Below are 13,615 nucleotides of genomic sequence, written 5' to 3' on the forward strand. Positions count from 1 at the left end.
CAGAATTTGTCACCCGATAAAATGAAATATCATTCGTAGAATGTTATAAATGCACCTTGACACGGTAACTAGGACTGTGTGGCATAGAAAAGAAACTAGTTTCAAAGATACTACAACACTCTATAAAGAAACATAATACTCGTTGATCACGTTCGATGAAATAATAACTATAGATTAAATGAAGAAAAAAAAGAACTATGGACACGGTAAGAGCGATCACAACAGTTCAATACAAACGAAAACTCTATACAAAAGACATAAAACATACATAATATACAGATTTACCCTACTAGACGAGTCTTTACTTAAAAGTATCACAATGAAGTATATATTAGCATAATTCTCTGTGTTAAGCTGTCTTTCCCGCGAATGAAAATCAAATTGGATCTATATATGAATGTGTAATATTTATATGTTAGCTCATACGTGTATAGTATATGTTGTGTAAATCCTCTCTCTTGTTAAAACGATACAAAGAATTACACTATATAAAAATAACGTTTCCCTTCCATTTCATCATTTTTGTTTAAAGATAAAATCACATTTCACTGTCATGTGGTAAACACCATCGCAAGAAAACAAACGGAATCTCTTTGCTCTTCTATGTTTCTCTCTCTCTCTCTCTCCCTCTCTCTGCTGTGTACGTGCGTGCGTGTGTGTACGCGCGCACGCGCGCGTGTGTGTGTGTATGTATGTGTGTATATTTAGAGGCGTTGTTCGACGGACTATCATCGGTCAGAGCCGGTTCATAATGGTAAAAGATCGATCAGGTTTGCGCGCGGTTGTGTCAACGACTCTGGAAAGAATTCGGTCAGTTCATCGTACAACTCGGTTCTCAATGTGTGAATATCCCGACTGTTTTGAGCGTACATACACTCGCCCAGGTGACAGAAATTCGCTAACATGGTTTCCGAACTGTTCGAGTTCATGGCCTCTCCTACTAACGAGTTTTGTTCTCTGAATAGAATAGACGTTAACAATTGAAACTGTAACGAAGAAATGAGTATAGAGTTCATTATGCGGAATCATCGAGATAAAACGGTGGTGTTTCACCCATTACTGAGAAATAATATGGTCAATACCTCTTTCGTCTGTTCCATGTCGTTGTGATCGATGATCTCGGACACTCGGGTCTGCAGGTACTCGAGTGCCTCGACGCTGTTGCTCAAGGCCAGTTCTTTGAACTTATGCTTCCTAATCAGAAGCTTGCACCTCTTCAGAATTTCCTCCTGAGAAGGTCTGCACAACTTCAGCTGCCAGAAGTCGTCGAGTCGCAGATTTCGGAGACAAGATCTTCCCGGATTACCTCCGAATAAGAAATGCACCTAGAGAACGATACCGACGAGGACAAGTCAAATTTTTAACATTGTACATGTTTTTTGCTTGGATCGCAATCAAACTTTTAATCTATGAGACAATGTGTAATTCCTCGATACATATACAGTAAACCCTCCTATAACGAAGAGCACAAATTGCAATTTGATTCGTAACAATGTTTAATTTAATTTTATCTGATTTGTACTAATTCTGAATTTCTTGTAACGCGGTACGAATTAATCGCGTTATGGGAGGGTTGACTATACTGTTCTCCTCTGAAGACGATGCCTACCTTTTTCACATGATCGTAGACCAACTGGTGCGCGAATCGCGGGCACGGGACGAAGTCTTGCATTTTGTTCCAGTACTTCTCCCCGACGTTCTCGTGTCGGTAGATGCAAGACCATTTGTTGTTCTCGATGTTATACACCCAGAACGAATTCTGCACGTTGTCGTCCCTCTTGTCTTTGTCTTTACTCAAACCCTGCGCGAAAATACAGAGAAGAACATTTGAAAACCGTGCGTACAGTACGTTTGTATAGCTATACACGTTGATCAAAAACTTCCGACACGAACCGACAGAACATAAATTTCTCCCAATTCAGGATCGATCGTCGCCCTCTGCGTGAAACCAGCCGCCGGCACGTGGTTCGAATCTCTTGAACTAGAATCATTGAAGTTTATATGCTCTATGTGATTCGTGTCGATCTCATAGGTGACAAAGTCGCTAAGATACTCTTTGCCCCTTTGACCCGCAAAAATGTACAGTTTCCTTGAGCCCTGCGACAGACCATGAAAGTTTAATTTTTATAGCTCTCAATCGACACGAACATAATTCGACAAACATTTTCATAGCGCGTACCGGATGAAAGAGCATAGAATGGCCAGCTCTGGATCGGATAGTTGGTACACTCGGAGGGCACGGTCTCGCAATGTCGCAAGCTAGTTTGGTCCAAGTACCCGTTGGCACGTGGTAAGAGTACAGCCCAGAGAAAATTGGCTCGGTCGAGTTTGGTATCATACGATATTCGTACTCCTCGGAACTGTTGATCAAACCAAACGTTTTACAACGTCAATTGGCCTACAGCTGAATTACCTATGGGCTAACGGAGCTTACATATTAGGAGAAACAACAACACGGCCACCGAAAATATAAATCGTTCGCTTCTCAACGTCCATGGACATCTGGTGATCAAAAATTAGCTCCGGTCCACCCACAGCCTCCGTGTCCTCCGATATCTGGGTCCATTTGTTCGATTCGATGTCGTAGACGAAAAAATCGCTTTTCAAGTTCTCCATTTTTCTATACTGCGTGTCCAGATACCTCCCTAGGATGAAAAGCTGTCGACGCTCGGGGTCCAAACACATTTTGTGGCAGGATCTCGCGCTCGGTCCACCCTGATATCGATAATTGACGAGATATTTGATGCTTTTGAGTTAGTTGGGACAACCGGTATCGTATCTTCATCGAACAATTAGTCTCTCCTTGCTTACCACAGCTTCTGCATCTTTACAGATGATGGTCCACTTGTTGGTGGCTATATTGTACGCCCACAAATCTGAAAGATCTTTATTTCCATCCCACCCCCCAAAGAGGTACACGAGCTCAGCGCTCGGGTCAAGCACCATTTGATGGCCGCCTCTCATCCCAGGCTTTGGATCGTCCGTCGACAATTTTGTCCAGACTGCTCTGTAGGTTTGAGCATGGATGTAATCATTCAAAAGGCCCACTGTAATGTAAATCGTACTACTTTCTAGGGTTGCAGAAAATTATTTCATTGCTTCGAGGCAAGACAATGAATGAAAACTCACTCATTACTATGTTAGTGATAAAATGTTCTGCTTGCAGATAATCCCCCTTCGTCACCAACAAATCGTACAACAGGGTCAATCTAGGATCCTCCAATGAAACCCCTGTAACCCTTCGCAACGTTTCCATGATCTCCGGTTGCTCCAGTCTTCTAAAGTGTTTCATGCAGAGTCTTATTACTTCTTTCTGACGATACTGAAACAAACGATCGTCAGTTTCTTCGTACAAAGAAGGGACAGCATCTCGGGAGAAATATTATCGGCTGTACTTACCACATTGAACCATTCGATGCTAGGTCTGACTACTTTAGGATCGTCGATTCCGGTTAGTCGTACATACCAGATAGAGAAATTGAAACTGGGACCCCAAGATTGCAATGGCAGAATTTTAACGTATCGAACTGGAAAGTAATTGTCTTTGTTTCCTACTATATGCTTCAAATCGAACGTTTCGGGCGTAGAATCATTTTTCAATCCACTAGAAAAGAACGGACACAGTTATACAGCGTGCATACCTTTACATCGCAATTTTCCGACTTACCTCTCTAACAACTCCATCATGTTTTCTGATTCCAAACCGCCATATACCTTGAACTTTTTTATGTTGCATACGTGTGTTTTCTCGTACTTTCCGAAAGTAATTGTCTTCACTATCGACGAGCATTGCAACTTTAGTATGAGAAACTAAACAACGAATACAGTCTTACAGTTATTTGACAAGCATCAAGCAATAAATGTTAAGGAGAATCGGCGCTTGGAACGATCCCAAGGGTTTCTAATCATTTATATTTATATTATTGATAAAATTTGAAACGATGTTTACCTGTGGATGATTGTCAATATCTGACGACCAGCGCGATGTCTGATCCGACGGTTTGTCTATGAGGATATTTCTACGAGAAGAACGAAGAACGTTAATCGAAAATATGCTGAGAAATCCGGTGCGATCAGGCTGTTCATTTATTGAATAATCTCGCGAGTAGAACGTGTCCGCGTTCTAAATACATCGTAACGGTTACGTTAGGTTAGAGATATTCGATTACAATGAACAACCATTTGTCCAGCTTATAATTGCGTTGTTGTACTTGCCAGCGAACCGTCCGACGATCGAGAAATACTTACTCTGGCACGTAGGACGACGAGAAGCTGGAGTATTTGTAGATTTTGAACTCCAAAACTTTCTGGGAATCGCTATTTTCGTTGGACGCCATGTTACACAAATGACATAAGCTCTCTCTAACCGCTAAACGTGTGTGTGCGATTCTTCATAGACACAATATCGGCGAACGAGCGCCATGAGAAGAAAACATGACCCGGTGAGGACAGTGACGGTTGCTACTGTAGTGTCTAAATACGACAAATACGACAGTACACGTTTAATCTTTATCCAGCTCTGTGACTCGGCATATTATATTTATTATTGCTCGTTCTTTGCACGATTGCTACCTTTGAATAAAATATGAAACGCTGATGTAACGTTCAAATCATGTATTTGTCCATAGATGTGTGTAACACTCGAGGATCTCGGTTTTTTTATTTACACGCTATGTTAACGAATCCATAAATACATACATCTTATCCTGTCATGTAAACTCGATGTGGATATAGCGTCGCGCGACTTTCGTGGCGAATACAAAACATAAAAATATACACAATGTACAGTTGTAGATAGAGATGTTACCAAGGACAGAGAAGTTACAACAAAAAAATATACATGTGTATATATATATATATATATGTATATATATATATGTATGTATATATATACCATATACCTGTGTTTCTACACACGTGTATATGTAGGCATTGTCCGTTGAACTTACATTTCAAGCGAAACACGACGGGCTACTTTGGCAGAAACGTAACCGCACGACAACAAAGCACCCTAACTGAAGCTGCCCGATTATGATTCTTTTATCGACTGATTCGTTTAATAATTGTATAAAGAGAACTTTAATAATTCCCTTATGTTCCAAATGATCAAACGATATCGCTGTCTACCAAACAACTTCTTAGAAAATTCTGATTTATTTATCTTTGATTTTCGAAAGATCATTCGTCGTTACCAGTACATAAAACGCGTAAAAAACTTTCCTCGGGCTTGTTGCAACGCGACTAGACGCATCGTCATTGTGCTCGTGATTCGTTTGAATCTTAAGTTGAACGGACAACGCATGAGCTTGTGTACAAGATCGTATATTACCGAACAGGGCGAACCAACGTGTTTGTACAAATGTTACGTTCGTTCTCCGCACCGGTAGTCTGGTCACCCGAGACGCTACCTAATTAATTGGCCCCTCCTGACAATATTACAGGTATCGTTACCATATCCGATGGAAATTCCATAAAAATGTTCTGCCCCCAACGCCCTCCCCCCACGAAACGCTAACATCGACCTACCAAGTGGGCGAAAGCGCAGTTCACGAGGTTTCTGATTTGCTAGACGACAAGAACGCGGTACAGAACAGAGTACGCACTTGGTAACTTACCGTTAATAAAATATTACAACGTTTGCATTCGGTACTCGAAGACATTTTGTTCAATCTATAACCACAGACGCGACGAGAGTTCCAATAAGGGTCGCGTTAACGCGCGCAAAACCCAACACCGTGCGAAAGCATCTTCCGCCCTCGTCTTGTAATTTCTCTTATCTTGTAAAAGTATTGTAACTATATCCGTTAAATCCAAAAATAAAGATTAAAACATGTTGAAGGAAAGCGTTATCGTATCCTCCCCGCGCCTGTGTGTTACGGATTGATCTTCCGCTTACGCATGCATTTCTCTTTTCTTTTTATGTACACAGAGTCAGGTATCACTGATTTAACTAAAAAAGAATTCGCTCGAGAGAATATTCAAGAGCACTCTCAGAGCTTAACTCAGTTCAAAGCCTGCGCCGGCTTGTATAGCGTACAAAAGTTTCTCGCGTAGAGTCTTCTCGTCCGGAAACTCTGGGAGCTTCAGCAAATTCATACAGGTACTGGAAGTCGGCAAGTGATCTACACTGCCGGCTTGTTGAATGCAAAATGGCGGGTCGAGTTCCTGAAATGTTAACAATCATTCTATTAGAAACGAAACGGAGGAATAAGAAGAGAGATTTCGATAAAACAGTGTGCCCGACTGTGAACCAGAATTGGCCATCATTCGAATAACGAATAACGAATGGGAAATCATTTATTCGTTATTCAAAATAATGTTTGTCCAACTCCGCTGCGAACGAATAATAATAATGGTGAAAAGCGCTAGCAAACGGGCATACTTTGAATCCAAGTAGAGGTGGTCGGCTGCAGCTGGTAACGAACTTGAGCAACAACCTCTTCTGTTGGTCGTTGAACTCGTTGACGACCTTCCAGAATACGGTGATGGTAGGATGATCAGGAGCGTAGCCTCCTGTGTAGTTGGTGTGCTGCTTCAAGTCGTTCACGTCGACTGGTATCTGGGCGCCGGATATCAGAACTTGCAACTCCTTATTGCTGAACATCTGAACCCAGTCCATCGGGACTACGTTGCCGATGCCCTGCTTGAACGCATAGCATTGCGCGCGAATCTGTTTGTTCAGCTTGTAGTCGGCTATCAAATGAATGTACTCAATGCGGTTGTGATTGGTCACCGGTATATTAGCACCGCTCGGTTTCAGCTCGTCGACTCGTCGTTCGCCAAGTTCGTCCGACAGTATCGTGAAATCCAAGCCGAGATCCGCGACGTCACCCTTGTAACTCTTCAGATACAACAGGTTCCTATACATAACGGGATCCAACGAGGCTAAGTGATGGACATCGACGTCCGACTGACGGCCGACGATCTTCGACAGGAAGAACTCCGCGAACGGAAGCTCTACCAACAGATTCTCGTACAGAGCCTTGCCGAGTATCCTGCCGATGAAATAATAATGCTTCGGGAAATCGTCAACCAATGATTGCACCGTCGGATTCGGGTACAACATGTTGTCCTTGGTGAGCCTGAAAAAGCCCCGGTTCGGGTCGAAACAGGTTTTTAACAGTTCCGACAGAAACTCCCTGAACAGACCGCCGCCGTCTACGCCAGCCTCCTCCAATCCCGCGGAATTGACCAACTGCACGCGCATTTTCAACCGCAGCTCCGCCTCCTTCTCCGGGGACAACTTTTGGAACGCATCCTCGTAGAGATAGTTCCTCCGTACAGATATTGTGATTGACGGCCCTTGCAGAAAGTGTGTCATTTCGCCTTGTTGCTCGGACTTGTCCCGGTAAATTAACGACTGAAACACTATCACACGGTCGTTGAACGGCACGACGAACGGTATCTCGCGGAGCAACGTCAACGTTCGAACCTCTCTCGAAGACAATGGCGGACCCTCCTCCAAGTCCTCTCTGGTGAACACCCGGAGCCCTTGGAACGGTACGTATTCCCGCAGCCGACGTCTATGGAACGTAAAATTCTGCGGCTTGTCGATGGGTATCAAGATATTCGAGGCGAACCAGTGGCCTTCCGGACAGAATTGCTGTCTCAGGTCTCTTGTGTACAGCTGGCGAAGCAGACCGACGGTCACCTTGAACAGATGCGTCCAGATCTTGGTGTCCTGCTGGGTCTGTATCGGACAAGATGACCCGAGAACCGCGTCCTTATAGTCGTTTCGCACGGTCGGTTTACTGTCGGGGAACGCTAGCTCTACCAGGCCCAGGCAAACACCTTTCAAATGGCTGGACAGCGCCACGAGCTCGGAAATCGTGAATGGCATCGTCTGCTGTCCGTTTGTATCCAACGCTTGCTCGCTCGTCGGCGTCCTCGTAGTCGTTTCAATGAAAAACTCTGTATCGTGTAACGTGGCGATCAGTAAGCTAAACAACGAACAAAACACGACCAGAAGCGGGACGATCTTTTTCGTATCCTCGCTGGAGAGGCCGAGGCCTCGCGACATGATCTGCAGCAACGGTGTCGCTCCGCCAAACAACGACACTTGACAAACCGATAACAGAGCGGTCCATAAGTTTTTGAGGAATACAGGCTTGAATGCGAGCATGTACAACAATTTATACTTATGTATGGCTAGTTTGTTGGAGATTAGCAAATGATGGCATAGTTGGCACAGTGGTTGCAACACCGTCGGATCTTTGGTCCGATCCACTGCCGACAGTATCTCCTGAACGCGGTGCTGCTCGTTCAGCATCTCCAGGCACTGGTGTAGAATGTCGGCCTGCTCCTCGTCGATCATGCTAGCGTTCGATTCCCTGTCCGAATCATCTGCTTGATCTATGTTCTCCTCGGCGGCCAACGGAACGATCATCGAACTCATCGCGGCAAGAACTTGCAGATAATTAATTAGGACGTCCTTCGATTTGTATGTTGCTGTAACGAGAAAACGTCTCGTCAACCCGACAAACTCTTTCCATTCTATTTTTTCCTCGTCGATGATCCATTTTTATATACTTACACAAACGATTCGATTCTAACGATAAAATGGAATAAAATAAACTCGTTGTACACTCTATTTGGACTCTATTGATGCAGTCGATCAGTTGATCATATGGAAATTCTTTGTATTCGGCTAGCGATGGAATAATAAACATTCGAATTGGATCAGACAGTTTCAGCGAGAAAACGCTTCTACAGAGTTCCTTTAAGACGAGCTCGGAGAAATCATCCTTTTGATCTAGATAGCCGATCAAGTCCAATGGTCGTTTTATCATGTCCACTAAACACTTTGAGAGCGGAGTTGGTGGGATAGCGCTCGGCTCTAACATAGGTGGAACTTTCTCGTCTATCAACTTCCTTAATCGATCAAAGTATTTATGTTTTATCAAATATACAAAGATTATTTCTAAATATTTATAACTGTGTTCTCCTAACGTCTTTTCTGTATCGTCACGACTAGTAAATGTTTCTAAAGCCCTTAACGGTATCGCCAGTGAACTGGCTCCATCTATTAGGGCTTCCGAATTGTGTTGCATACACATACGAAGCATCCATCTGTAAAATATTTCGTTAATACATAAGCTTACCATGTGTCTGTTATTGCATTGTCAACGTTACCTCAATCTCCATAACCATTCGGGACAGTTTACACACTTTTGTTTGATCTCTTGTTCGTGCATTAAAAAATGTTGGAACATCCAAATCAGCCTACCGCTGTCCAAAGTGTAATCGTAAAAGAATAATATCTTTCGAAAATACACTATCAAGTCCTCCAAATTTAAATTTCTAAGACCAGTGATTTGTTGCAGCTCATCGAATTCTTTTCTCACGATTATTTTCGTGCGTTTCCGAACGATAAAACCGCAAACGAACGCTTGAATTTTCAAGGCTGCATAGTGTCTTCTGCGCTGCTGCTCCCGTTTTAAACGCTCCAATTGGGCATGTTGCAATAGCAGTGACTTTTCCGCTCTATCATCTCTCCTGCTCGCACCGGCTAAATTTTGTTGTGGTTTACGTCTGTAATCTCCTTCGAAACTGTACATCATGAATTTATGTTTCCTCAATAACATAGCAGGTTTACTCATCTCTAAAACGCATCGCCAGGCCGATTAATATTTGTCATTGTTGTCATGGATCGAGTGTAGTAGAAAATGCCCAATATCTTTGATTACTCACCATAGAGGAAAACTTACTGTACACGGATACAGTAACGGCTCCATAGTTAACTGCAATTGAAAGATCATTGCAGTCACAGAACCGCCACAGAGCATTCTTACAGAAACGAAACTCGTTTGTCGGAACCTTTACTGTCCGTGAGTACCGTGAGCCCGAAATTTTCGATCTACATACGGACAGTGCTGCTTGGTGCTGCTGCTTCCATCAAATCAAATGATATCTCTTGATATCTCTGCTCTGTACTCCGAGCTTCTGAAGAAAAAATGAAACGAGATAGACTGCATGCGAGAATTGGAAACGTCGGAAAGCGCGGCAATATTTGAAATGTAGCGTGATAGAAAACGCTCAACGAATATACACAATTCCATAAACTGAATATTATTAAAAATGTTATTCTTATCGTGTCGAATATGCAACTAAATGTTCTCGTATATTTCAAATAAATTTCATATCCTTTTAATGGAAATTTAAACATTGAAACGCACTATACATATGCACTTCTCAAGCTACGTTCATAGTGCAGAAATTTGCAACTCATGCGCACAATGACGAAAGAATCTACTTATGGACGCATGCGCCCTATAGAAATAGATTACCGAAAGATACCGGAGCTTCGCTTTATAAAAATGGTGGCGCTTATGGTCACACGACGAACCTTTTATTGGTCTATTTTACACCAGTTCAATGTGTATTTGTTTAAAATAAGCCTGAGCCAAAATCCTTGATAACTCTGCTCGTCCTTGTGAACGAAACGAACTACGAAGTACTGCTGCTTTCAAACGACAAGGTTACAGACAAATGCACTTCTGTTCACGCGGTGCATTATACCGCTTCTGTTCTTCCTCAATAAATTATTCAACGAATGTATATAAACTTCTCTGTAATATAAAAAAAAACAAATATTCATGACCTTGTTCCAGTATACATATTTCTCAAAAAAAAAAAAAAAAATGTAAATATAGGGTCCATTCCGTTGCACGCATAATGACGCATAATGCGCATACACTGTATAGTGTAGTATAAGAGTCCCTCATGGAGTCTCTATGCATACACTATACAGTGGGTGCATTCCGATTCACGCATGATGCGCATACACTGTATAGTGTATGCATAGAGACTCCTATACTACACTATACAGTGTATGCGCATCATGCGTGAATCGGAATGGACCCAGTGTATGCGCATTATGCGTGCAACGGAACTTAGACCATATTAGGTATATATATATGGTCTAAGAACGGAATGGACCCATATATATATATATATATATATATGTGTACCTTGTGTACACACGCGCACTGATTGGAGTATCTAAAATCAAACGATTCGCGTGAATTCGAATTGTTCTCAGAGTTTCCCGTCTATGCTGCGCGCTTTTCCATTGATCATCAACCATAAAATAGTGTCTGCTGATCAATTTTGGCGTTTTCTGCTGAATTTCTAACAGAAGTCTGCTGAATCGAGTTCACGATGGTGATTGCATTTAATTAAGTTTAAACTCCTTTTAGTTCCGCAGAACGACAAGTTAAAGTGTTATCATGTATCTAGTTCTGTTTTCGTGCAGTTTTCTTGAGAAAAACAATCCTTTGTGTGGTTGACGTTATCAAGGTTTGTTATGCTACTAACAGAATACGTAATTTTTTCATTTTCTGCTTTCAGGGTAACGAAAGTTCATTGCCTATGGAATTATGTTCGAATTGTGAGTCAATATGAAATATTACTTTCGCTACGCACCAAGTAACCTACTTTTATTTGCACTAGCTTTCCGTTCGTATAATTTAGTCCTTTCGTTCTGAAGCTGTTTCGAACATATCGCAAAAATATTTTATATAATTTCAATGAAATTATTATCGCGATGTACAACTTCAAAAATCTTTTTCCCTTTTTAATTCATGTACCGCTTCTAATTTATTTTTATCACTAACTAAACATAGCACTCATAAAGTTTTTGTCCCTGTATCTGTTTGTTCTTTACTGTATAGTGCTACAGTTACATACATATATATGTACACATACGTAGAGCGATCATATTAATACCAGTTTAGAGACAAGCAATATTTAAGCTGTTTCATCGAAATAATTCTTTTTATTAATACAAAATTAATCAATGTCCCAGTTGATGTCGATGAAATTAGAAGATTGGGAAAACGGTTTAGAAAGTTAGATTTGGATAATAGCGGTGCCTTGAGCATCGATGAATTCATGTCATTGCCAGAATTGCAACAAAATCCTTTAGTTCAACGTGTCATCGATATATTCGATGCAGATGGTAATGGAGAAGTGGATTTTAAAGAATTTATCCATGGTGTTTCTCAATTCAGTGTCAAGGTATATGAAATATACTTATACTAAGAGCCTTTCTAAAAACATTCTATTCAAATAGAGTATCTTGTTTTACAGGGTGATAAAGAGAGCAAGTTAAAATTTGCTTTTAGAATTTATGATATGGATAACGATGGTTTCATAAGCAATGGAGAATTATATCAAGTATTGAAAATGATGGTAGGCAATAATTTAAAAGACACACAACTTCAGCAAATAGTTGATAAAACAATATTGTTTGCTGATAAAGACGAAGATGGTAAAATCAGTTTCGAAGAATTCTGTTCTGTAAGTATTAACAAGTATTAACCGGGGTATTACATCTACAATAATTGCATAATATATTTGTAATGTTATAATTCCAGATTGTTGGTAATACAGATATTCATAAGAAGATGGTGGTTGATGTTTAAATAATCAAAATCTGTAAAAAAAAAAGAATATTAGATATCAATATATGGTAATATCAATTTGACTTTATAAATTCATTACTAATAACAGATTTTATTGGATAGTTGTAAGTAACAAAGCTCTGTGTAGGGTTGAAATCAATGACCACTACCAAGTCTTCGGTCAAGCCAATTTATATATATATATATATAAGTTTATCACTGTTAAAGTTTTATTTATAATGCAACGTATATTAGAATTAATTCACTGTCAACTTTCTAATATCGAGCACACCTGCTATTCCGTGTAACTTGAACGTTACGCGTCTGCGCACCTTTTGTTAAAGTATATATATAAATATATATGTATATATATATTTATTTGTTTAGTTAACATTAACGCAATAATTTTGTTATTATTTGTTTAATTTATAATTTCATTTAATTAATATATATATATACATATAAAGAACGTCGAGTTACTTTAGAAAAATTATGGAAGTGCAGTCGGATAAGTGTAAGTCATTATAGATGAGATATTCTTTTTCTAAACCTTGTGTTTTACATACAGCACATCTTTTAATAATTATTGTACAGTATTCTCGACTAATGTGCAATACTTTTAAGAAGAGCATTACATTTTGTGCTGTGTTCCTTTAGTTCTTTAATGAGATGCTATTGAAATAATATGAATGGGAACATCCTATTTATATTAAAATATACACGATCCACTATGTTAAATCTTATATGTATGTAATACAATGAATCTCCAGAAAGCTTCCAATTAATTTCAGAAGAACTATTGTACCATATATTGTTTCGTATTTAATTACTACTAGTTGTGCATTTGAAAGAGACACATGTTATTTGATTAATTACTGTTAATAATATGGGAGAAGTATTTCTTGGCAGAACAATGTTGGACCTTGTCATAAAAAGTCTGTTTTTACTACAATCATAAATAAGACTGAAACACAAATGGTATTTTTGTAACTTTCAAATGCATAATTACATCCGTACAATTATATTTATTCTTTGTATGATTATTAAGAGAATAACATATACTATTTAAGGATTTATGCGTGTCGTTTTACTCCATTAATATGATTGTTTATACATGTACATGTTACCGAATCTTAATGTCCAATCAAAGTTCAAAATTACAAGCTCTGTTGAAATAAATTTATGCAACATTTATGAAATCTGACATTTAC

General features: G+C 40.0%; 3 protein-coding genes across 5 annotated transcripts in view; 1 reads left to right on the forward strand and 2 right to left on the reverse strand.

The window, feature by feature from the left end:
* Window positions 1–4,384, reverse strand: part of Dhc62b (Dynein heavy chain at 62B) — a 23,546-nt gene extending 19,162 nt beyond the window's left edge. Inside the window, exons 1-11 of the mRNA XM_076435700.1 lie at window positions 4,249–4,384; window positions 3,950–4,019; window positions 3,668–3,810; window positions 3,400–3,604; window positions 3,130–3,322; window positions 2,812–3,047; window positions 2,435–2,715; window positions 2,180–2,360; window positions 1,894–2,097; window positions 1,610–1,801; window positions 1,083–1,325 (exon numbers count right to left, since the gene is read on the reverse strand). Coding sequence (XP_076291815.1) covers window positions 1,083–1,325; window positions 1,610–1,801; window positions 1,894–2,097; window positions 2,180–2,360; window positions 2,435–2,715; window positions 2,812–3,047; window positions 3,130–3,322; window positions 3,400–3,604; window positions 3,668–3,810; window positions 3,950–4,019; window positions 4,249–4,337 — 2,037 coding nt within the window. The 5' untranslated portion in view covers window positions 4,338–4,384. The remainder of the gene's footprint in view (window positions 1–1,082; window positions 1,326–1,609; window positions 1,802–1,893; window positions 2,098–2,179; window positions 2,361–2,434; window positions 2,716–2,811; window positions 3,048–3,129; window positions 3,323–3,399; window positions 3,605–3,667; window positions 3,811–3,949; window positions 4,020–4,248) is intronic.
* LOC143214510 (ubiquitin-protein ligase E3C) lies at window positions 4,249–9,942 on the reverse strand. Of its 3 annotated transcripts, none has more exons than XM_076435680.1 (6): window positions 9,817–9,931; window positions 9,691–9,740; window positions 9,133–9,601; window positions 8,534–9,069; window positions 6,383–8,448; window positions 4,249–6,165 (listed from the first exon to the last, which is right to left on the reverse strand). In XM_076435680.1, exons 3-6 carry the CDS (start codon window positions 9,597–9,599, stop codon window positions 5,998–6,000), a joined length of 3,237 nt encoding a protein of 1,078 aa, XP_076291795.1. In that variant the 5' UTR covers window positions 9,600–9,601; window positions 9,691–9,740; window positions 9,817–9,931; the 3' UTR covers window positions 4,249–5,997. The 3 variants fall into 3 exon arrangements, with proteins under 3 accessions (XP_076291795.1, XP_076291796.1, XP_076291794.1); XM_076435681.1 differs by having other exon boundaries at window positions 9,865–9,927; XM_076435679.1 differs by having other exon boundaries at window positions 9,691–9,942.
* Window positions 9,943–10,990: 1,048 nt separating this feature from the next.
* On the forward strand, window positions 10,991–13,608 carry LOC143214038 (calcineurin subunit B type 2). Its single transcript, XM_076434560.1, has 5 exons — window positions 10,991–11,163; window positions 11,350–11,389; window positions 11,807–12,018; window positions 12,091–12,300; window positions 12,378–13,608. The coding sequence occupies exons 1-5, from the start codon at window positions 11,161–11,163 to the stop codon at window positions 12,423–12,425; spliced, it is 513 nt and encodes a 170-aa protein (XP_076290675.1). The 5' UTR covers window positions 10,991–11,160; the 3' UTR covers window positions 12,426–13,608.
* Window positions 13,609–13,615: the final 7 nt, after the last annotated feature.

This window comes from Lasioglossum baleicum, chromosome 12 (genome assembly GCF_051020765.1).
Source record: "Lasioglossum baleicum chromosome 12, iyLasBale1, whole genome shotgun sequence".
NCBI lineage: Eukaryota > Metazoa > Arthropoda > Insecta > Hymenoptera > Halictidae > Lasioglossum > Lasioglossum baleicum.